At 39.9% G+C, this 24566-nt stretch overlaps 1 protein-coding gene across 1 annotated transcript; it reads left to right on the forward strand.

Moving 5' to 3' along the window:
* The first annotated feature begins 2987 nt into the window (after positions 1-2987).
* Positions 2988-23920, forward strand: ANXA11 (annexin A11). The gene is made up of 15 exons (XM_053983310.1): positions 2988-3118; positions 11908-11968; positions 13030-13142; positions 14299-14673; positions 15218-15305; positions 15666-15760; positions 16180-16293; positions 16513-16603; positions 16718-16797; positions 16973-17029; positions 17933-18026; positions 18722-18817; positions 21403-21461; positions 22018-22140; positions 23188-23920. Exons 2-15 carry the CDS (start codon positions 11917-11919, stop codon positions 23245-23247), a joined length of 1497 nt encoding a protein of 498 aa, XP_053839285.1. The 5' UTR covers positions 2988-3118; positions 11908-11916; the 3' UTR covers positions 23248-23920.
* Positions 23921-24566: the final 646 nt, after the last annotated feature.

Consider the following 24566-nt stretch of genomic DNA (forward strand, 5'->3'; position numbering starts at 1 on the left):
AGGAAATGCTGCTGTGATTTTTGTGGGTTCTCCCACACAGGCTTCTATGTTTCAAGTGGTATTGGGTCAGTATCGACACAATGTCAGAAAGCAGAATGACTATGCTTGAGATGACAGGCAAACTCTCACCTATCCCAACACCTGGGATTCTAGGCCTTGTTTCTGCTTCATTTCTGACTGTGGCATCACTGTCTGTATGAATTTGGTTTGAAATGCCAATACAGAGTGACAGTTTTTTTATATGAGTAAAAGTAAACCTCTGTTCAATTGCATAGCACATGGTGCTTTGGGGTTCTGTCCTGGTTAAATACCGACTTAAGTATTAAAACCCAAGGGGTGGAGAAATAAAAATATATTAAAACTCCTAGAACTTTAGGTAGATGCTGACAAGTACATGTGCTGCCTGTAACAGTTTTTGCAGGAAAAGGGTTTTACTCCAGCCAGAAGTCACAAAAAGCATGGGCTCGGGTTATCATTCCTGTGGAAAAATTTCCAGAAATAAAGTATGTCTCAGTCCCTGACTGTCTGAAAATGGCAGGTAGTGAGGTTTCCATACAATGATTTCGTTGTCAGAAGAACATTCCATATACTACCATAGCTAGTTGAGTTTTCTGTTTATGAATGGAGCATCAAAGGTGTGAGACTTCCAGTCACTGAGCCTGGAAAAATAGAGGGATTCATAGAGGTAAGCCAAATCTAGACCTTGGTTAAACCCATGGAGGATTGCAATTGACTTCAAAGTGAGCACAGCCTGGTCTGGAATGAATACCAGGCTGGTTGCAGCAGTACAAGCTTCCTCATACACCCCCTCCAGCCTAGGCATTGATACTCAAAGGGCTTTTCTACATGAAAAAATAGCAGTACTAAAGTTGTAGAAATATGAGTTTGGTTTTTTTTCAAATCCTGCTGGAAGAAGAAATAATGCTTTGTAGGAGTTGCTGTGTCCTCATCTGCTGGGAGCAGCAGCTCCTCTGAATGGCTCCTAATCTGTTTCAGTGAAAGTTACTCTGGTTAACAGAACTCTTGTGCAGAGCTAATGTGGCCCCTTTTGGCTGACACAGGTGAGAGGAGTTTAACTCCCAAGAGAAGCAATACCAGCAGACTCAGAGGACAAAGATCCCTGGCCTTCTTTCCACCTGAGCTACTTTGGGCACATCTTCATTTTTCCATCTGCCTGCATAGTGAACATCAGGCTACACTCTGCATCAGAACCTGTGTTGATGTGTAGCTTTGCCTATTAATGAGAAACGTTGTTATCAGTGAAGCTTAAGATACCTTAAGATAATTTATAATTTGTGCTAAACCACAATAAGCTAATGTGCTGGTTTTGACTGAGATTCAGTTTATCTTCTTCACAGTGGCTAGTGGGGGGTTATGTTTTGGATTTGTGCTGAAGACATTGGTGATGATACAGAGATGTTTTTGTTATTGCTGAGCAGGGCTTGCACAGAGCCAAGGTCTTTCTGCTTCTCACCCCACCAGTGAGGAGACTGAGGGTGCACAAAAACTTGGGCAGGGACACAGCTGACCCCAACTGACCCCAGGGGATATACCAGACCATATGCTATTATGCTCAGGCTATGAAAGCAGAAGGGACATTTGGAGTGATGGCATTTATCTTTCCAAGTAACTGTTATGTGTGGTGGAGTCTTGTTGTCCTGGAGATGACTGAACACCTGCCTGCCCATGGGAAGTGGAGAATTAATTCCTTTTACTTTGCCTGTGTGCATGGCTTTTGTTTTCCTATTAGACTTGTCTTTATTTCAACACACAAGTTTTCTGTATTTTACCTCTCTCATTCTCTCCCTTATCTTACTGGCCAGGGAGGAAGAGAGGCTGTGTGGGGCTTGGCTGCTGGCTGGGGTTAAACCACCACAGCTGTTCTTATATTCAAATGTAGCTCTTCACCTGCTTTAGACTACTTTAAATGTAGCTGTTTCCCATGAGTGCAGCCTTAGCCTCTGCAGTGCCAATTAAAATTTTGATGACGGAGAGGGAAAAATGGTAATTTCTTTTCTTTAGTTCAATCACAGCTGTTGTATTTCAATGATTGGCCATTGTGGTACGTGAAAGTTGTATGGAGGAGAAAAAGCCCAGGTCCTCCACTGAAAGCAATTGGTAGTTGAAAAGGATGCTTTAAGAAGTGTGAACACATCTATCCAGGTTAGTTTCATTCTAAATAAAATTGCCTGTTACAAAGCATACATATTAGAGGAGCAAGTGTTGGAAAGGAGGTTCTGAACCCTGTTCACAAAATTACCAGCTGCAAAGTCAAGTTTATTCCCCACCCAAGTTGTATAATGCTGTGGTTCAGTTAGATAATGCTGTGATTGCTATTTTGATTAGTGTCTTGGCAAAAGAAATATAATTGGAAAATGCTAACCCTTTTTATTTTTCGTTTTTATTATCTTGGTTTGTCTCTCTAAATGCTTCCATGTGAGCAACTTCACTCATCTTTAAAGAATGCATGTAGGGAAAAAAAAAAAAGATGTTTATTGAAGCCTCTAGCTATTACTGCTTGTACCAAAAAGGCTTCCTCTTGATTTTTTTACTTAATGAAAACTATGTTATATACAAAATGGGGGTTTTCTGTACCGCCTTGTCTGGAAATCATGTTTTCGGAAATTTCCTGGTGAGAACAGTCAGGGGTGGTTTTGGGTTTAAATCCGATGTTGTGCTGAACACTTACAACCTTGCCTTGAACCAGGATTTGGTTTTGCCGTGTGCAGGTCACCCGGTCCCTCAGGCGACGCTGCGCTCTCGCGGAATGCCCAGGCTGCCCACATGACGGGTGGAGTTACCTTTCTTACTGTGCTTTGTTGTTTATACAATGGGCCTCTCGCTGAAGCCGCCTCTTGGTCAAACCTGTTGTGCGGTTTCCACCCGCCGCCGGTGCGGGCTGTCCCCCCCGCCCCGGGCTCACCGCGCCCCGCCCCGGGCCCGCCGCTCCCGGCAGGATTTGCACAGGCCGGCCCCGGCCCTCCCTCGCACCGCGGCGGGGCGGGCAGAGTGAGCCGGGCCGCAGCGGCTCCTCCTCCTGCCGCTCCCCGGCACCGCCCCGCAGCGCCGGCGAGCACCTGGGACGAGAGGTGGTGGCAGCGGCTGCACAGCACCTTCGGTAGGCGCGACCCCGCGGCGGGACGGGGGCGAGGGGCCAGGGCCACCCGGTGCGGCGGGGCTGCGGGCCGGGCCCGTGTCCCCGCGGGGACGGGATCCTGGGGCGGCAGGAGCCCGCGGGGTGACAGCGGCTCAAGGGCTGCCGGGGGGGGTCAGGGCTGGCGGCAGCTCCGCCGCTGGGAGGAAGCAACGCCTTTTTCCTGGGAAAATGTGGTTTCAGGGGAGAGGGCATGTTTTGCTGTTGTAGCTGCAGTTCGGTCCTTTGCCTGAGTCCGTAGTCTATATTGAGTTTATAATTTTGATGTGTACAGTTGTCAAGAGAAAGCAGCCTAAGATGGTAGGCTGGCCATTACGCAGTGCTTTTTCCTTTTTTTTTTTTTTTTTTTTTTTCTGAAGGCCCCTTTCTCTAAACTGCACGTACTATACTTTATCTTTTCTTATACCATATGTACTTCGAATGTCTTTAGGACACTTAAGTGTCTTTAAGTGTCTTCAAGTCGCTTTAGTTGTCTTAAAACGGAAACTCTTCAAACTCTTCCTATGCTGTAGCTATATGTGTGACAGAACACAGCACAAATATCTCCATATTCAGAAAAGCAGTTCCTTCTTGTCCCCATCCTGTTTCTGGGCAGTAAAGAAGTACTTCTGTGGAATATATTTTTCTTTAAAAATATATTTATAGTAGTTCCTGGAAGCTTCTTCCTGTTAAGGAGGAACTGTCGAGAAATAACGTTCTGAAGGGAGTGGCAGAACATGGAAGGCATCTCAGCCTAGAACGGGGACAGGTGGCTGGGGAGTGGAGAGAAAGCGGAGTGGCGAGAGAGAGGAAAAGTGCTGGTGCGGTGTGTTTTGATGAAGGAGCTGATGGTGAGGATTATGCACCTGAAAGCCCAGCTGCTATCGGAGGTGGGAGGTTCATTCCCTGATACCTCCCCCAGCATACAGTTATTTTCCGTGGAGTGAGTCAGTGCTTTACTGGAACACCCATGGTAACGTCAGAAACAGCACAAAACCAGTGCAAGTGTATGGTTGCTGAGTGTACGAACACTTTCCTCATAGCTTGGCTATTTCTATAATTTCCTGTGTTTTGAGTTGCTGTAAGAGTCACGTGGACCACTCTCCTCCTACTGATGCAGCAGATAACTGGAACTGAGCATTACTTACATGTTTGCCTGTAGCCCTGTCCCCAGTGCATTTCTGCTGTGTGCCTAATGATTTTATGTCAACAATATTTATGATATTTATGTTCCTTTCCCTTGCCAGACCTTAGTATAAGGTCAGAGGCCAAAATGTCTGTCTGTACTTAAAATTTCTGGAGTAGCCATCACATTCATTCATATGATTTGTCACTTCTTTAGCTTATTATTTGTAGTCCCCAGAAGTTTTGAATTGTTAGACTGAAAACTCAGTGAAATATCAGAAGTCACTAAAAGATACAGCAAAACCAGCAGTGGGATGGAGCTATTTCATGGGGGTGTTTATGTAGTCAGAACTGTAAAGACATAGTGTTAGATAACAACTTAAAATACATAACCTGATCTGCTATAAAAAGTCAAGCCAAGAAGTCTGTCTGATTTGAAGATTACAGGAGATGGTGTTTCCTAGACCTCTAGCAAGTTTTGGAAGATGGAGCTTCCATAAGGTCTGTTCAATAGCACTGCATTAATCAGAACCAAGATAGAGCCGACTTAATTCTAGTTCTGTGATAGCAATGGAGGTATTAAAAGAATAGAAGCTCTAGTTAAAGCAACAATATAATTGAAAACAGCAGATGGTTTAATTGTGACTACAGAAATAGTAGGGCTTTTGAACAAACTGAAAGTTTCATTTATTTTTAGCCAAGCCTCTATATATAATAATTTGTAGAAACTTCTCTGTCAGCTTCAAATTGCGGTTGGAGGTTTCCATTACAATAAATATTCAACTGAGTAATGGCACCAATGTGATTTGTTTTGTTTATTTCATACATTTATGTTTACTACCTTGACCCATGTTTCTTATTGGATGTATTTTTTAAGTGTTTTATGTAAACTGTTGGAAATAAGGACAGGGACTTGTCAGCTGTATACAGTGTGTTTTGTTTTGAGTTTCTTTTTAAGATAGCAAAAGACTTTTGAAAGAAAAGGAAAAGGCTGCATGTTTACCCCTCAGCAAGCAGCACTTTCACCTATTTGAATCTTGAGTTGTCCCTTTACTTTTGCCAGTTTATTCAAAAGTGAGTGTGGTTGATATAAATGCTGAATTTCCTTCCCAGTTCCTCAAGCTGGGAAGAATGTAAAGTAGATAAGCAAACCTAAGAACAGCAATAATAGGTATTTTCTGTGCATTGCATCTATTGTTGCTCTGTGTTTGTTCCAGATTTTATCAGCACTTACTAGACAATCTCGATGAGAAGTTAGAACCTGAATGGGGTAAACTTGGAATCAGTTGTGGGACAGAGCTGGGACTCAGTGATGTCCTTCTAAGAGACAATTCTGTCATATTCTTGTGTGATTCTTCCTTGGTAGCTAGTTTTTTGTTTGTCTGTGTGCAGTTGTATCCATACTGTTCAGCTGTCACAGATGCTGAATGTGGACCAGTGCCAGTTGTTGGACTGTGGTAACTGAATGAAACAAACACAGCCCCCCAAGCTCCACTACCTGGCTGTTCCCTGTGCAGTGCCCGGTCACTGTGCCATCTGGTCACTAGCAATGGTCTTCTCTGAGACCTCCAAAGAGAGGGAAACAAGTTCTTCCCAGGTTCTTGCCTCCTTTTTTCCCTTATGTGCTGTCTGTTTGAGAGAGAATATGCTGTCTTACTTGGTAAAGGAAGGTTAAAAGTGTTTAGGATTTCTTGTTTTGGTTGTGTTTGGTTTTTTTTTCTCCTTTACCACAAGGTGTGAGTGATGGTAGGTTTTTTTGAGGGCATTGGGAAAGTGTTCACCAGTAGGAGAGGTGGGCTTCCAATTCAGGCTTTTAGATCGTAACTTCTGGTGAGCTTAAGAACTGTCAAATATATCAGTTCCATATGAAAGATCCAGATGAGTTTTAATGCTTCTGAAGGTCTCTTGTTTGTGCTAAACTTTACTATATCCATGTAGTCAATATGTATGGGAAGTGATACTTGCTATAATTAATTCCTGCACCCCAAAGACCTCTGGCTTGGCTAGAAAAACATGTCTGATTTTAGACTTTGGCCTAGTAAGTTGCTCTGAATTAAGTGCTTAAGTTCCCTGAAGCAAACAGGGTGAATATTTCTTTTATTATTGCTAGAGATAACAACTTTAAGCTTGGGAATTTGCACAAATTCAGTAAACAGTGTACTTATTATAGTCAAAATAACTGGTTGTTGGCTATGCTTGGCAGTGTTTTAAAAACACTTGGTTTTCTATTAGCTAGGAGAATAAATGCATCTTACAAATAATAAGATTTAGGGGGGAAAATACTTCTGAGTAGTAAGCTGTAAGGATTAAAGCTTGCTGATCTCAAGTCAGTCTAGATTTGAAGGCTACAGTCTTGCTGTCTTTTCACGTTCCTTGTTTATGGTTGCTTTGAAATACCTGTCTCTCTATTTTACTATTCTAAGTTGGTTCTTGAATAATTCTGTTCCTGGAAAGAATTAATCTGCTGAGAATGAATAATTCCTTATAGCCTGGAATGAATGAAGGCTTGTCCATTTTGCTCACTGAGGGGTAGTAACCATCCCAGTGCTGCTGGACAGCTGAAATGTGTAAGCCTTCCCTGTTCAGAAGGTGTGAAAGTCATCACTGTGAAGAAAACGCTGATGTCTTTGTACCTCTTGTTCATGTGGGGAGTCCCAAGGCTGTCAGCAGAGAGGCTTTGTTGCAGTGTAAGGTTTTGCATGCAGCTCCTGCCAGTGTGCCTGATTTTGGGAGTTGTCACTTGAACAGCCTGGTGTCATTCTGGCCCCCTCTGCAGCCTGAACAGCTGCAGACCTGATGGAAACCTTTTGTTCCTGCTGCCTCTGCCTTTGCAGTGGGGCCACTCCCTGGCTCTGCGCTTCAGGCTCGGCCGCAGCGACTAATTAAAAACTGCTGGTGTGAAACGAACAATCAGATATTTTTAGTAATTATTTCAGGGTGCTGAATACTACACTATTGCTGTAGTTCATGAAGTAATTGGGATTTACATATTCTGACTTGCACTAATGGTGTAAAAATTTATTCTTTCATGGTGGAACTTAAAATAGAGGAGTATAAATCCCTGAGGCATTAGTCAGTTGAGAACATAGTTCAGGCTATTTATAGTTTTTTTTTTTTTGCAACAAATGATTTTCTGTGACAAGTTATGCATTTGAAGTAGAACAACCTAATTCCATTACTTCTTCAAGCATCTAATGACTTTAATTTGTTTTTTTTTTTCCTTGCTTGTTTTGTTATTTGGAAGGTGTCTATCTGTATTGTCATAAATGTTTTGACTGTGTATTTTATATATTTGAAAGAGAGTGTTGAAGAAGTGTGCTACAAAAGGAAGCACTTGCATCAGGGCAGAGTAGGGATCCAAAATGAAACTGACCTCTTGGAATTAACTCATGTTTTTGCTGCATATAGATCTTGAAAGGCCATACAGCTCAACTAAATTCTTTGGATTTTGAAGCCCTGAGTATACATGTAGGGCTTCTGTCACTGGAAAGGTTACAGGAATGTTCTTAGTAATATTTTTACAGCCTCATTGTGGCTTATGGGTGTGTCTTCCCATTCAGCTTTTCTTTGTTGGACATGGACATTTTCAGTTCTATTTTATTTTGACTAAAGCTTGCAAGTGCTACCTTTCTCACCCCCTTGCCCCAGCAGGTCAAAAAGTGCTAGATTATTTTCTGTAATAAAAAAGATGATGATACTTTATTAGAAGGATCATCAAAACTGGCAGAGCTCCTGAGTCATAATACTAGCAAGCAATTCAAATGGATAGTTTTTAGAGAAACCTCATATTTGAGTTTGTTTTTGTTCCACTGTCTGTTCAGAGCTGTGAGTTGGTTTGGGTTTTTTGTTAAGGAGGCTATTTTTTGTAGTAAGTAGATGATGGGTTAATACTCCTTAAATATACCATGTGGATTTCATCCATTGTTGGATGAAGTCCAGTAAAAGTTTGAACAATGAGTGATAAGATCTGTGTAAAAGAGGTTTCCTGAGTTTGGGTGGCATGAACTCAGCCTTGTTGGAAGATAAACCCCTTCTACTAAATTAGGTTTTTTTTCATAGTGAAAGGAAGGCTAGCCAGGAGCCACATACACAGAAGACTTAATGATAAAACAAAATTGCTGGACTATTTATCCATCAGGATGAAAAATATTACAACTGATACAGGAGAGAACAACTTGTATGCTGCAGTGCATGAGTCAAAGATAAATCTTGCTCAGGCTGGTAAAATAGCAGTTAGCTGGTTCAGTGCTGCCTGTGGTTTGTCCTTGCTGTGGAAAAACACAGTGTGGATGCCTGAGCTCATATCTGATGAAAAATGACAGCATATTGTAAGGTGATAAATTCTGTTCTGGTTTCACAATCAGGGATCAGTCTTGAAGCAGGTACTATAATTTATAGCTTCAGGCTGCTTTGTCTACTATATCCTGGTAATTAACCTTGTGGAGGAGTCAAGGCCAAGGGTTTAACTTTACTCTGTGATCCCTGTGAAATAGGCATAATTAAATAATTTTGAACTAATAAATGTTAAGATTTTTCATCCTTTTTTGTCCTCAAGTTATTGTACCGTGGCATTGCTGGAACCTGAACAGCAGCCACTAAATAAATTCCAGGAATGGGTGTGAATGCATTGGCTGATCTTATTGCTATTGCACCTTGAAACAAAACTTTTCTGGCAGCTTTGAAGTTTTCTTCTTTATTTCTGCCATTATGGAATTTGTAATTTTGTTACAATTTTTTTCAAGTTGTAGTCCTTTCCTTCTGTACTGTATCTTACAGAAGCGTATTTTCAAGATTCCTGTTGAATGTCTTCACAGATTTTATCGTTTATGAACAGGTCTGTTCCCTCTTAGCTTTGCCAAGCAGCAGGAAAATGCTCAAGAGCCTGAATGGTTTATAGCTTGCAGTGTGAAGCATGACAGCAATGTTCACTGTGGGAGTAAAACCTCAGGTCTTTATTTAAAGTTCTGAGATGGACCTCTGGGATTGAATACTGGGAATGGGGAGAGGACCTTGACAGTAGTTGTTATTTATTTTCTTCCAGGCACTCCCTCTTTCCGTGTGTAGTTTGGTTGTTTGGATTTTTCCCTTGTCTTATGCACTACATTTTTTTTTGACTGAGCAAACAGAGACCTTGCTGTTCCTGTGTCCTCCCACGCAATGTTTGTACAGCAGGGTGGGTTTCCATATCTTCTGTTCCCTTGCCTGTGTCACCCTTTGGTATCAGCAGGCAAGTGCTGCTCATCATGAGCAATTTTAGTAAAATATTGTGGATGTAGCAGGAAAAACTGTAGAAGATGAGATTAGAGGATGAAATTAGGTTGAGGGAATGGTTGGGAAAGTTAACTTTCTATGTTAATATTTCTAAATTTAGAGTACTGGCCAACAGAGGCTCAAATGAACTGTGGAAAAGGTGGTGATCAGGGAAGTTTCTGAACATGAGAAGTTGGTGTGTTTGCAGCTCTAGTTTGCCTGGAATCAAACCAGTCTGGGAAAATTTCCCCTTGGAAAATCCCTGGATAAATAGAGTGTTCAAAAGAAGCAAGTGGAACATTTTTATATATAAACGAACATATTTTTCAGGTTGCTGAAGCTGGCTGTTTTTTCTCAACCTCAGTTTCCATTGCCAAAAGGCTCATTTAATCTTGGGGTGTTTTCCAATTTAAAATGAGCGTTCTATATGGGATTAAAAGCAATCAAACAGACTTGCTAAGAAAAGCAAAACCTATCCCATTACTTCTCACCCTCTACCACAAAAAAAAAAAAAGGGGGTTTGTCTTAAATTTGTACCTAAAGCTTTGTTGAAGAGGACATCTTACAATTTTTTGAGTACCCGGTCTTTATTGTATTTACATGTAAAGCTAAAAAAATAACTAAAAATATAATTATGGTTGTACCTGAAGAAATAACACTAATTTCAGTGTTGTAATAATTTGTATATAAAAATGTACACATTGACATTATGATTGCTAAGAATCTAGATTGTGAGGGTTCTTTGGTTGGTTTTTGAGAGACATGGTAATAATTGCTCTTTTTTTATTTTTCTGTGCTTTATTATGCAAAGCCCATTTCTGAATTAGAGAGGCTCTGAAGTGTGCCAGGCTGCCTTCTGTTGAGTTTTTAAATGTTATTTTTATTCTGCTGGCCTCTCTGCACTTTCATGCTCGGGTACCTGCCCGGAGGTGGCAGCGTGGGCTGGGGCCCAGCAGCTCCAGCCTCTGGCAATTGTGGGGCCACGTGCCAGGAGGGAGGAAGCTGCTGGCTCGTTTTCCCAGCAGCAGAGGGAGAATATGTGTTTTGCTGGTTTGTTTCTCGGCCTCGTGGGTTTGGGGTCAGTCTTTGCATGGGTAACAGCAGCTATTGCTTTTCTAATGCTGAGAAACTGCATTCACTTATTTATTGATTCTGTTAGATGCTAGCTACTGGAGCAGAAGTAAAGTAGGGTTATGACTTTTGGTATTGCTTGTTCATTGCAATTTCTGTTAGTACATTTCTCGCTCTTTAAATTTAAATGAGTATGTGCAGCATGAAGTCCAAACAGTCTTTAAGTAAATTGCCGATTTCCTAATTTTATTTCCTTATTAAAAAAGAAAACCACAAAAAAAAAGTGTTTCTCCATTTCAGTGTTGGTATGCAGTAGAGCCATGCAAACCAGAAAGAGAAGTTAATGTGATCATGTAAAATGAAAACAATTTCACAAGAACAACACCCCTGCCAACTCAAACCAAATCCAAAACAAAATTCCACAGCTGAAACCCAAAACACAGCAAAACATGCCAGATGCAAAAGGCAGTGCTTTAGGGGAAAGAGGTGGGGGGGGGGGGGAAAGGGATAATTTACACAGCAATTCTAAAAATAGCATGTGACTTGTCATTAAAAATAACCTTCAAAAAGTTAACACTCATTATAGACATTTTTCTTCATAGTTACTTTTACCATTCTTCCGGGTAGCTGTTCTGTTTAAAATAAGGCCCTTGTATTCTGGAAGCCAGTTCTGATTTTGTCCTTCATTTAGCTGTTCTTCCTTTTTGACCTTCACTTCTATTTTGGACAGCTAATGACTTTCTGCACTTCTGTGCTGACAGAGACACTATCCATTTTGAGAGACTCAGTTTGTTCTAGTGATCTTATCCTATCAGTAAACCCTTCATATTTTATGGCAATGCTGTAAGCATGAAAGTGTATCCCTTCTGCTTCTTACTCTGACCTTGCACTTCTGCAGACGTTTGCATTTAGGTGCCTTCTAAGAACTTATAGTTACTCACTTGAAGACATAGCTTCTTTGTCAGATGATTTTCTACTCTTCATTGATAAGACAGTTCTGTACAGGCTGGAAACTTCTGGAGGTTTTAATAGCGCAGTAAAGGAAGGAAGTTCAAATAATACATCCCTAACAACATGATAGATCAAGCAGTAAGTAGCAACTGCAACAAATATTAAAAAATGGTGTGAGGAGTGGCTCTGCAACTGCTTAGGTATCTGTTTATTAGTCAGGAAACAGGAAGAGGTTTCTAAGGGAAAAGCTGGGACAAAGTGTGCAGGTTATGTCTAAATTTTGGTAACTGGCTACTGCATACATGTTGCCTCTTAGTGTTATGTGGTGTAATGAGTGAAGCATTACAGAAAATAACTGTATCACACATACTTTCCAGATCTTTGCAATGAGTTACCCAGGCTATCCCCCAGCGGGTGGATATCCACCAGCTGCCCCAGGTAAGTTACTCAGATGAAATAAACATTTAATGCAATCGTGGTCCTTTCTGAAGTGGAAACATGGCATAGATGAAGAACAAGATTGTGGAGGGTTTCCTTGACTCCCTGAAGCTTTCTGTACTTGCTTGTTAAATCCTGTTTTATCTGGGCTGGGGATTCTGATTTGTTTAATATGTGCTCATGCCATGTGCTCATATAGTAATGTCTGGTTTCATTCATCTCAAATAAAGCACAGAGTATTAGAAATGATCTTAACTTGACCAAATCCAATAAATGACAAGGATCAGTGTCTGGTTGATACTGAGTCTTCAAGGTGGGTAGTGAGACAAATTAATATGGGGAGAAGTCATTCATACAGCTGACAACCATATCCCCCAAAGAAATAGGAAATTATCCTTAATTCACTATTCTTAGGCAGGTGGTTGCATACAAAAGGGAGGGGGCTGTTTAAAAGCGTAGCAATTAATAATAACATAAAGCTGATGAAATACTCAACCACTGCTTGGTTATCAAGCTGAACTTTACTGTTGTTAGTGTTGTTGAAAGGTAGAAAGAAAGGTGAAATGGTGAAATGTGGAGTTAGAGAGGCTAGCTCGGGAAGGGGAAGCAGTGTACAGTGAAAAGCCCAGCTAGCTAGGAGGATAAAGCCTATTTCTCATCAGGGTATTCTGTCTTAAGACTATGCTGCTGTGTGCAGACAGGTTTTATGACCTTGGTGCCTCTAAATGTCTGTGGGCACCTCTCAAATTAGCAAAGTAAGTGGAATTAATAATACCTTCCTATTACAATATCAAGACAACTTTGTACTTTAGGTGCACTCAAGTCAAAATACGGTGTTAACAGTCTTGAGTGTTAACCATCAAATAGGTTTAGAGTTGATAACTAACATTATTAGAAATACCCAGTGAGACTTCTCTTTTTTTAATAATTGCACTGCTACCCTGCACCTCTTCAGGTGATTTCCCTGGTAGTGTTGAAAATACATTACATTAGAAATTTAAGTAGTAAGAACTTTTAAAAGGCATCGTTTCTTGTTTCAGCACATCTGTGTTTGATTTCAGGTAGCAGTCCTTGGGGTGGTGCTGCCTATCCACCTTCAAATCCACCTCCAATTGGTCTGGAAAATGTGGCTGGCTATGCCAACCAGTTCAATCCCAGCCACATGGCTGGAATGGTGAGTTTGCTTTCATTTAATGTGTTCCAGTGTGATGTCCTTAAGGGCAAAGTTGTGCTTCTGGAATTGTCACTGAGAGGTTCATCACTTGAATTCTGTGCCTGTATGTCTAATCTGTTTAGATATTGAGCATTCAATATTGCCTATTGAGGAAAATGGTTACTGCAAGCTATTTATTATTTTAGGAAAACAGAGCACTAGTTAAATGTTATTGACAGTCTAACTTCAAAAGTCATGGACATAAGACTAATACAACTTGGCATTTGCTGTGTAGAGGAATAGGGAACTGTTAACACAGAGTATCCACTGTTCATATATTCACATGGGCAAACACAGTCTGGATTTTGCCTATTTACCTGAATTTTGACCAGTCAGAGTAAGGAAAAAAGCTGTATAATTAGAGGTATCAGTGATTCATCCTTGAAAAGAATATGGTATCAACAGTCTCTTACAAACACTGATGTTTAACAGATGGAAATAAAAACCTTTTACATTGACTGAAGAAAACGTAGACGTTTCCAATGTGATTTTTTTTCATAGAGCAGAAGTGATTGACACTTCTGACAACTTTAGTCTTCAGAAATCTGTTATGCTGCATAACGAATGCAGTTTGTAGGAAGATATTTGCATTATAGATGTTTTTCTGAGGCAGTGATTAAATGAAGTGTTTTGGCAGCCAGCAGGCAAATAGAACAAGCTCTCTAGGATGCACAAGTCTATAGCCACAGCAGCTAGTTTCTGACAGTGCTGCAGTCATCCAATGTCACTTCTGGTTTCTCTCTAGAAGAGGGGTTTCAGTGATAAGATTTTGATGTGGAGTGGAATATCTTCATTTCAGTTTCTGCAGAAGTCTCTCTAAATGTAGTCCAGGAATTCCTGCTAGTTGTAAACTACTAACACATTGTAAAACAGCCACAGGTTTCTTGAAGTCCTTGCACCCAGGTGCACCCTTATGATCACACAAGGCAGCCATGGGCAAATAAAGGATTATTTGGTGTAAAGTTTTAGGCAGATTTTTCCATCCTGCTTGCTACCTTTTGCAGATAAAGAGCTGTCTGTCTGTGTTGGTGGGGAGAAAGGTTGTATTGTATTAAGCATGTTACTGAAACTCAGCTGTTGGTGCTCCTTCCTGTCTCTTTTATTGCTGTCATTGCAGGCATCCAACCTGGCAGGGACGTTTGGAGGGACAAATGTACCACAAAGCATGTATCCTTCCACTCCTGGGGGTTATCCACCAGTTCCTCCAGGTGGCTTTGGGCAACCCCCGCCAGGACAACAGCCCTCGTATGGAGGGTACGCTCCACCTGGAGGAAATCCACCGTCTGGAATGCCACCTTACCCAGGATACGCGGGCGGCCCTGTGCCAGGCCAGCCCACACCACCACCTGCTCAGCAGCCGATGAACTACCCAGGATTTCCACCAACTCCCTCAGGGCAGCAGCCAATGCCAAATTATCCAGCAGGTCCAGCTGTGAACCCATCTACGCCCTCTTACTCAGGAATTACAGGGCCTGCCGTCACTCCTGTAACAGTAAGAGCATTCACTGCTTTTCTTTTGAGGTGTGACTGTATATATGTTTCTCTGCATTTTCTTTGTGTGTATTAGTGTAAACCCATCACAAAATTCAAAAGAAAGTTATGAAAAGAAGTTTGAGTAAAGAGAGAGATGGAACCTTTTCAAATGCAAGCACTATAGGCTCATATGGTCTTGAAACAAATTATGTTTTACCATAGTATCCAAGAAAAAAGGTTTGATATGAATTCAAATTAATTAATCTTGCCTTTCTTACCTTTAGCAAGTATTGCCAATTGTATATACAGTATCATCAAACCTTAATTGGAGAGCAGATTTAATGTCAGCAAACCTTGATCTTGCATTTTCTTGTAATTTGTGTCTAGAAGTTAATAAATTGCTTAAGGCAGGGTTGGTTTGAGTTTTCTCTATTACTTTTCTCACAAAAAGAAAACTGATAACAGTGGTCCTCTTTCTTAACTAGTAAACCATAGTATTTCAGTATTTAACACTAATATGCTGTTAACACTACTGCTGTTTAACACTATTGATCTCATTTTAGCATGGAAACCGAGGTACGATCACTGATGCACCGGGTTTTGACCCTCTGAAGGATGCAGAAGTCTTAAGGAAGGCCATGAAAGGGTTCGGTGAGCAGTCTGATGATTTACATTTTAGTAAAAAGTAGAATTACATCTCCATTCAGCACTGATATTTTTCTGTTGTTACATCTGTACTGAGTGGGACTGAATGTGTGCTGAGTCCTTGGTTATCAGAAGTATTACTGGAAGTTCACGTGGGCATAAACAATATCATGACTTTGGTTGAGGCTTCCTTTGTATTCTTACTGTGTGTGTGAGCTCGAACACTCTGTGGTTCTACAAGAGTAGATACTGTAGATGAATTCAAGGCATTCATGTCCTTCTGCTGGGTTTAGAACAGGATGAAATAGAAAGCTGAATCCTCACATGAGGTGATGCTCATTCTGTGGTGGCGGTGTGTGTGTACAGGAACCGATGAGCAGGCGATCATTGATTGTCTTGGAAGTCGTTCAAACAAGCAACGGCAGCAGATAATCCTGTCCTTCAAAACAGCTTATGGAAAGGTAAGTACATTGTGAGAACAGAAGGAAGGAGAAATGAGAGCCTACATCCCTTCAGTGGCAATCAGAAGACTTAGTGGTGGGAAAAAAAGATTGGAAGGTGCATTAGAGGAAGATGGTTCTTAAGGCATAGCCAGTAGCTAGAGCTACTTTTACTGATGCTTGACTTATTCATGCAGTGTTGCAGATGAAACATGTAAAGCAGTTTCTATGCTAAATGGTTACTTTGACTCTTGGATCTGTGCAGTCTATTTAATTGGATCTTAATGGCCTCAATGTACACACACCATTATGCTGGTTTTAGTGTTATTTTACTGGTGCTTATGCATAAAGAATTCTTAGTAAAATGTGTGGTTTTGGTACTTGCTTTTGTCAAGTTTGGTCTTTATGCATTTTTTTCCTTGTTTTTTCCTTCTTATTAGGATTTGATCAAAGATCTCAAATCTGAGCTCTCAGGTAACTTTGAGAGGACAATCTTGGCAATGATGAAGACGCCTGTCATGTTTGATGCTTATGAAATCAAGGAAGCTATAAAGGTTTGTGTAGGAGATACAAATTTATAATACAGAGGAAATAGTTGAGCTGATTAAATACTTGGTTGCCATTTAAAAGTTTGGATTTATTTGGGATTACTTGCTTTGACTTCCTACACAAGGTTATATTCGGAATTTTTTCCTATATGATTTTGTTACATTTCTTTTGTACTAGGTTGTAGAAATCAAGAATCTGAAGTGTTTCTCCTTTGTTTGTTTTAGGGTGTTGGCACAGATGAAAATTGTCTCATTGAAATCTTAGCTTCCCGCAGTAATGAGCATATTCAGGAACTCAGCAGGGTCTATAAAGCAGGTTTGATCTGTTGCATCAAAATTATCTTCCTTTTCTTACTCAATCACTGACTGATTCTAAGAATTCAGGAAATGAGCAGCGTTGTATGTGGATTCATGACTATCTCTTTTCCAGAATATAAGAAAACTCTGGAGGAAGCAATAAAAAGTGACACGTCTGGACACTTTCAGAGGCTTTTAATTTCACTTGCTCAGGTACTTGCCTGCTGGGATTTTGGAATTTGTTTATTGTGCATTTGTAGGTGGTGTGGATTTTGTTTCATTGTGTTTGTGGTTTTTTTTTGTTTTTTTTTTGTTTTTTTTAAATTAAAAAAAAAGGCAGCAAATCAAAGCCCACTAATAACACTTCTGGATCTTCTAATTCTTTCAGGGAAACAGAGATGAAAGTACAAATGTTGACATGTCTGTTGTCCAAAGAGATGTACAGGTCAGTAGAAATACTTCATTGTTTCTAAGTATAGTCAACTCAATATGCTGAAATTTGGCCGTGTGGATTCTGCTTACTGTTAGTTTTGGACACCTTGTGATGACTTCTGATGTAGTGCTTATCTTTGAGTGGATGGAAGAGATATAAAAAGCTGTGACAGAGCATTAGAGCTGCGTAGGTGCAATACAGAGATAAAGCTCTTAGGAGTACAGTCCATAGGATATTTTACCTCTCATTCTGTCAGGTGTTTGGATTTTCCAAGTGTTGGATTGTGCTGCTTTCTAATGAAATTGACCAAAGAAATTGGAGGTGATATGTGTGTGGATTAAATTTTAAACTATTCAACACCTGCATTAGCCTTTGCATGCTGTTTAAGGAAGTCTGGAGTTTTGCAGCAAATAAGGCACTTGGACTTTGTAATACTTGCCCCATTTCTTTTTCTGTATGTTCCATTTCATTACAAAGCAAAGGGAAAACCCTAGGTTGTTTTAGCCATGCTAGTGTCATTTAAATAGTAATGTCATTAGCTTTCTACATAGTGTGCCTTAGCCAAAATGCAAGAACATCCCAGAACACACCTAGAATTGTAGAAGAAAAGCTCGATGTAAGGACTGTTAGGAAGAACAATTTTCAGGTACTTCTTGAGCAATATCCCTTCCTTTAGTAATCTGGAGCTCTTGTGTTGGAGCACTTATGCATCAGCAAGCTAGGAAGTCTGCAAGCATAGCATATTGTAGGAAGGTTAGAACTAGTTGCTATTTATTGCTTGCCCCTGTTTTGCAGTAGTACATAGGCTAAGAAAGAAATATAAAAGGAGATTTGCAAGGAAGCAAATCTGTAACTCAGCTGTTCAGCTTGACTACTTTTCTGAGTAATGAAGTGTGAATTCCCTTCTGTGCTCAGGAGTTGTATGCAGCTGGAGAGAACCGTCTAGGAACTGATGAATCCAAATTCAATGCCATTCTGTGTGCAAGAAGCAGGGCCCACCTTAGAGCAGGTAATGATGTCCTGTGTAAACTATAACTTGATTCTGTTGTGTGTAATGATAGAAATGTACAGCACTGCTCTGTGCCTGAATTTTCTCCATCTGTAAAATGAGCCCAACAAGATACCAATGAAAAGCATTCTGCTGAGGAAAAGCAAAAGTCACCTTTCTTAATATCAGAGGAGGTAGAGGTCATACTTGTTCAAATGTTCCTCTGATTAAAGAATTGAAAAACTAGAATTGTTTCAGTCTTGCGTACTTGTGTGTGCAAGACACTTGAAATCCTTCCCCTTTTACTTGCTAATGTAAGGTACTACATCAATCTGTTGTGGTGGAAATGTTTTAGTAACTACATAGAACTTTCACTTTGTGCTATTGGGGTGCGAGGTACTTGCATGAAGGAAAGGGGTGTGTATGAGAACCTGAGTATTTTCTTCTTGACTTTATTGAGACCCAGAGCTTTCCTAAAAAAAAATTGCCATGCTTTCTTGGTCTAGCCCTTTAATGAAAAGGTCATATCTGGGCAAACTAGAAGGAGCATGATAACATGTTAATGGTTGATAACACAGTATTAATCCTTGAGATCTTCAAACTAGTGTGTATACACTGTAGTGTCCAGCTGGGAAGTGCCACTGAAATGAAGCCACCCAGCACATTCCAGTACCACTTCTTGTTGCAGAGCTGAAATCTTTCTTTTCCATTTACAGTCTTCAGCGAGTACCAGAGGATGTGTAACCGGGACATCGAAAGCAGCATCTGCCGTGAGATGTCTGGGGACCTGGAGAAGGGCATGCTGGCAGTAGGTACGTGCCACCTTAGCAAGTTCATTCCTGCTATTCTGCTACAGCTGGCTCAGGTGGCACCTCTCACTTCAGCTAAGGATGTTCTTATTAGTAGTAATTCCAGTCTTCTGCTTTTTATGTTGAACTTTCTGTGAAGTCCTTTGTGATTAGTAAAGTGAATTAGTAATTCACCTCAAAATGACAGATGAAGCTTTTTTATTTCAGGCAACTGCAGAATTTAAGTTTCACATGTTAAAATGGGGAGAGAAATAGTAACAATAATTTACACTGTTTTTAAGAAGTAAACTTTACCAGCTCCTGGGTCAGTGAGAATGAAGTATTTGGGACAATTTTGGAAATCCAGCATTAATTAAAATACAGGCATTAACTCTCTAATTAGTTACTTCTACCTCTATTTAGAAGAAAGAAAACTTAAATTTCATTGCAAAGGGTTTTTTTTTCCCTCACATTTCCTGTGGCTACAATTTTATTAAATCTTTGTTGTTAATTGCTCCCAGTACATCTGAGGAGTGAAAACTCTTACCTCAGGTCTACTGTTGTCTCTTCAGAAGCAGTCATTTGTTTCCATGAGGTTGGGACAAGGCCTCAAGTTGCTGTGCAGTAGTTTTATTTAAAATGCTTTATTATAGATATAACTGTGAACCACTTTCCTGTCTTTTGTTTTGCATCTCAATTTCTTTTTCTGTTTATTACTGTAAATATACTGTGGTATCTCAAGCTCCAGCTTTAAAAGTGTTGTTCTTTGGTTTTGAATATGGTAGTAATGTAACCAAACCCAAAAACTCCTACTAAAATAGGAAAAATGGACTTTGCATCACTTGGAAATGAGATAGGAGAGGATATTTGGTTGAACCACGACAGACTTTTTTTTTCACTGAAATTTGTTACAACATCTTGGCAAAATGAAAATCAATTTTAAAAGCCTCATTTTTTCACTCCTGTTTTGTGCATGTGTGACTATGTAACTATTGTTCTTATTCTGCTTGGCCACACTGTCATTGTACTGATCTTTTAATGACACAAACTGGATCTAGCTCATTGTGTCTGAGTCTTTTCCAATCCTTTTCCAGGATTCAAACTTTGTCACCTCAAAAACTATTGTTAGGAAACCAAACTTAGGGAAAAGATATTTCTCTGTTTGTAGAAAAATATTGCCTTGGTAAAGAAACTGCTCAGCATTTAGGAGGCATTTGACTTCATGTGACTTCATGGAGCTTCATAGTGACTTGATAGGTCTCCATGCAGATCCAGATTCAAAACTGAGACTAGCTGGCAGACAAGTCAATAGCCTAGCCTTTTGAGCAAGGCTTGTCGTTAATATTCACTGAATAACTCCCTTTATTAAATAGATTCTGTGGGGTTTTTTATTTATATGTATATACACATGTATCTATATCAGTAAATTATATTAACATCATTTGTTCTGTGGACCTTACTTACAGGAAAAAAGGGGTTTCTAATTGAAAATATTTAATTTTGCTTTCTTTAAAGCTTTCTGGATTGTACAACTGGTAACTTACAACAATATATTTAAACATCTTAGAATGCAGGTGTGTTGTGTTATCTAAATAGATTCAGAAACATGCATTTCATTTTGTCATTCATTTTTGAATAGTATTGTACATATCATTGACAGTTTTGTGGTGAACTGCTATCTCTCATCTACATTTTCCTACTGAGAAAATTACTTATTCCTATACAGAATGTGTGTTGCTATGAAAAACATGTCTGGGTTTACACCTTTATTTCTGTATTGATTCTGTGTGATTGATTTTGATACCTTACGGTGCTATTAAATGTCAAGTGTGGTCTGTTTCCCTCTGTAGTTTGCCACGGTTTGCATGCTAGTTTACTTGTAACAATGTTGCATCAATATATACATTTTAATTCTGGTCAGTGATGGAGGATTCTTTCATTATCCTGATTAACATGACAATAATTTGACTTAGATTTTGCTCTTTCAGATTTCTGATGAACTATGCTAATTAAATATAACATTAGTAAATGAACATGTTTAAAATTTTTCAGGAGTCCTGATGAAATTTGTGGCTAAAATAAGACTTTAAAATAAGGGTCGTGATGACTCACCCTTAAGGAGAAGGAACCACCTAAGATTCTCTGCTATCATAGGTGGTTTCCTAATTTGTACTAGGGCAGGACTTGAATTTGTCAAAACTTGCTGATGCGTGGCCTAAAAATTTAGGATTAAGAATCCAGGAGCACTGCTACCTATGTATTCCTTCAAGTCTTCTGCCCCCTCCTCATCCCCTCTTTTCCCTTCATAAACAAGAATCTGGTCATTAGAATTCAAAGATTCATTATGGCTGCTTCACACTAGATGGTTTCTAGTAACAGAAATGTTTGCTTTCAGCCATGCAGTGTAGGTTTTTTAACTGTATTGCAGCTACTGTTTGGATTAAAAATAATTTCAGTGACTAATGGAAGAAGTGGAAGCTGCATTGTATCAAGTGTATGTTTATGTAAAATTCAAGCATGTGACTATGTTGGATAAACTCAAAAAATTACTGACTTCTTATTGAGGAGGAGTGCCTTCTGTAATACTGTTCCTCTGTTCCTTTTTGCAGTCAAGTGCCTCAAGAACACGCCAGCTTTTTTTGCAGAGAGGTTACATAAAGCAATGAAGGTAGGTGTCTGTGACAAGTTACATAAACTTAGTGTGGAGTTTTTTTAAATGCTTGTACAGCTCTTGGGAAGGAACTGTGCAGCTGAAGGGATTACATTTTTCAGTGGGCAGATGACTAACAGTCATGATGCAGTCATTATTAGGAAAGGCTGGAAAAATCTAGCTAATTTGATCCAACTTAAGAGAGCAATGAATACAACCATGCATAAAACAATAATCTTCAGTTGGTAAAACACAAATATGCTTGAAACTCATTGAAATTGATACTTTTTAAGTAGGGAATTCTAGCAGAAATAAATAAGTAGGCCATTTAACTCACCAAATTTTCCTGACCTGCCTATATCTCTGTCAATCCCCCACTTATTTTTTCAGCTGTTCTTGTGCAGAGAAACTAGTGTCCTACCACTAAATTTAATTTATTTTAGCATGATAGGCTAAATTCTGTTCAAGCTTATTAAGTCAGTGGGGTTATGCTAGTAAATTGGCATTTTATTTTTTCATTAGTGCTGTGCCATACGCTTTCCAGTACATTGTACTGGTGCTTTGTTTCTTTCAGGGAGCAGGAACAAAGGACAGGACGCTGATCCGGATCATGGTATCGCGCAGTGAGGTTGACCTGCTGGACATACGTGCGGAGTACAAGCGGATGTATGGCAGATCTCTCTACACAGATATCAGTGTAAGCCTTGGAGACCTTACCTGCCCTGCCATGACACCCCTTATGCTGGCAGAGCACTGCTCCTTGTGCTGAACAGCTGTTACCTGCACTGAGTGTAGCTGGCTCTCTTGGATTGCTGCATTTGCCAGGAGCATGGAGGCTGAGGGCCAGAGGATGGAGAGCACTTGGGTTTGTATGGGGGCTAGATGAACTAGAGATGGGGTGGAAGCTAACAGGCAAGGAAGGAAAGGGAAATTGGTCCAGAGGGGTTTCTGAGACCTCTCTATTCCAATCCCTCATATGATCTTGTGGGAACCACTCAGTCCTCCAGTTGAGTAACAGTGATGCTCTACTTCATTTGTGTGTTGGAAGAGGATAAAGCTTCTAAAAATCTTCTAAAGGATTACCTCCTCTTTCTCTTGTAAGTACAGGACTTTGCAAATAGACTAAACTTCAGATTCTTTAGCAGTTGATCCACCTTCCTACTGCTCTTAAGAGCTGTACCAACAGCCAAGAAGATGCCTGGCCAGTGGTACGGTAATAAGAGCTGGAGGAGAGTGAGTGGTGCCACTTTTATTTACCTTGTAATGAGGGTGCCAAACCTGTTAAGCCCCTGTATATTCCTTCTGCTGTGGACACTGAGGGGATGTAACTTGGTGGTGTTTGGAAAGAATCCTGTAGAGATTCTGGAGTTTAGCATGTTCAAATGTTTCTTCTACAGTAGTTGCATGCCCTGTAACCACCAATGTATGAGTAAAAAGCAGTGAGACATTGGTGGAAAAGCTCTGCATTTCTTCTTCCCCATGTTCCTCTTTTGATCTGGCATTATAATTTATCATTCAGAAGCTGAACAGGCCGTACCTATTTAATGGACTGAACTTGGTCAAAATCTGGCTTCAGTAAATATGGGGTGTGCACATCCACAGTTAGGTATATGTAAACTCTGCTGCTTATTTCTGTAAAAGTAGAGCCAAAAATGTCCCTGGAAAGTTAATTCTTAGTTTTTCAAATGTAGCTTCGCCTCTTTTGGTTGTTCTTCAACTTTTCTTTTTCTGGGTTCCTTTTCAGGGTGATACTTCAGGAGACTACCGGAAAATCCTACTCAAGTTGTGTGGTGGAAATGACTAAATGGATCATAGAGCTTTTCATAAAAAAGCTGCTCTTTTCATGTACTTACTGCAGAGCATCTTTTTTCTCCATAAGTAAATATATAATGACCTATTTCTTCTAAAGCAATTGCATTTTAAAAGACAATACCACATATATCTTCAGTTCAAAAGTAGTAGGTAATAAATGCCAAGCCCCCCAAAATACCAAGCTTAATGTGCCATCTGCTCAGGATTCTGTATAGTATCCTCAGCAATCCATGAATGGTCATTATTTCTTTTCTGCTTATATCATGTTGAAATAATGTTTGTTTAATGAAACAAGATCACAGTTGTATGATTGTAAGGTGTTCTTTTGTATAAACATTGAGTGCCATTTTAATGCAAGTTTTATATTGTATGCAGAGTTGGTTTTGGGCTAGCCCACTTCCTGATATGTGGAGATGGCAGCCTCGAGGTTTTGTGTCTAGTTAAGACTGCTTTAAAGAAGTTTTGTCAAGTTCTGTTTTTTTACCTTGATTCTTTTCAAGGAAGATGTGTTCCACATTTCATTCTTGCTAAGGCAGACTGCCACAAGGCAGTAGTAATGTTGACAGTAGTAAAGATTCTGTCATTAATGTTTAAATGTTCTGGATCGTGCCTTAAATATATATATGTAAGAAGAGATTATGAAATTAAAGCTAAGTCTTTGCAGACTGTGCCTTTTGGTGTTCATATTGATATATGTGAATGATGACTCAGTTTACGTAACTTAGTTTTTCCATAGAAGTTCTCTTCCACAGGATTATTCAGAAATTGTTTTGGTAAGAGTTAGGGTGCTGTTGATGAGCAATTGTCTGTACATGAGACATGTAATCTGTAGCTATTGCTCAGTATTTTCATTTTGCATGTTGTAATTTCTCTTACTCTTGGAACTCTGAATTTTTATTCCCTGCTGGCACAGATGACATATTTTCAGCATGTTATTCTCAAAATAAAAACATGTCAAGGTAAAAAGTACAAAGCAGGGGAAAGGTTTTTGAACTAGGTCAGTGAAAATAGACTGCTTGTTAATCAAGACCATGCTAACTCCCCTTACTTCACACACATCTAAGTGTTCTCCCTCTGTTGTGTAAGGGTCAGGCAGGTCCTTTTTCCTAGAAGTTCTAGTGCCATTTGTCTTGAAAGAAAAAGGCAATGTCCTGGATTTAATTCTGGATTGCATTTGCCACCATGGCAAGGGAGGGGAATGTAAAGATTACAGAATAATATGGCAGTGTGTGTCCAAATGATGGATTCTGACTGGGACTTGCTGACAGGACTCCCATTTTGGTCAGTGGCAGCAGGGTGTCCTATGTCCAA

The sequence above is a fragment of the Vidua macroura genome, chromosome 8, assembly GCF_024509145.1.
Source record: "Vidua macroura isolate BioBank_ID:100142 chromosome 8, ASM2450914v1, whole genome shotgun sequence".
Lineage (NCBI taxonomy): Eukaryota > Metazoa > Chordata > Aves > Passeriformes > Viduidae > Vidua > Vidua macroura.

Excerpts from the sequence above, each read along its gene's own strand:
- ANXA11 (XM_053983310.1), top strand. The coding sequence starts at position 11,917 with ATGAGTTACCCAGGCTATCCCCCAGCGGGTGGATATCCACCAGCTGCC. Across the intron at positions 16,604-16,717 it reads CAGCAGGGTCTATAAAGCAG|AATATAAGAAAACTCTGGAG; the intron begins GTTTGATCTGTT and ends TCTCTTTTCCAG. Across the intron at positions 22,141-23,187 it reads CTCTCTACACAGATATCAGT|GGTGATACTTCAGGAGACTA; the intron begins GTAAGCCTTGGA and ends GTTCCTTTTCAG.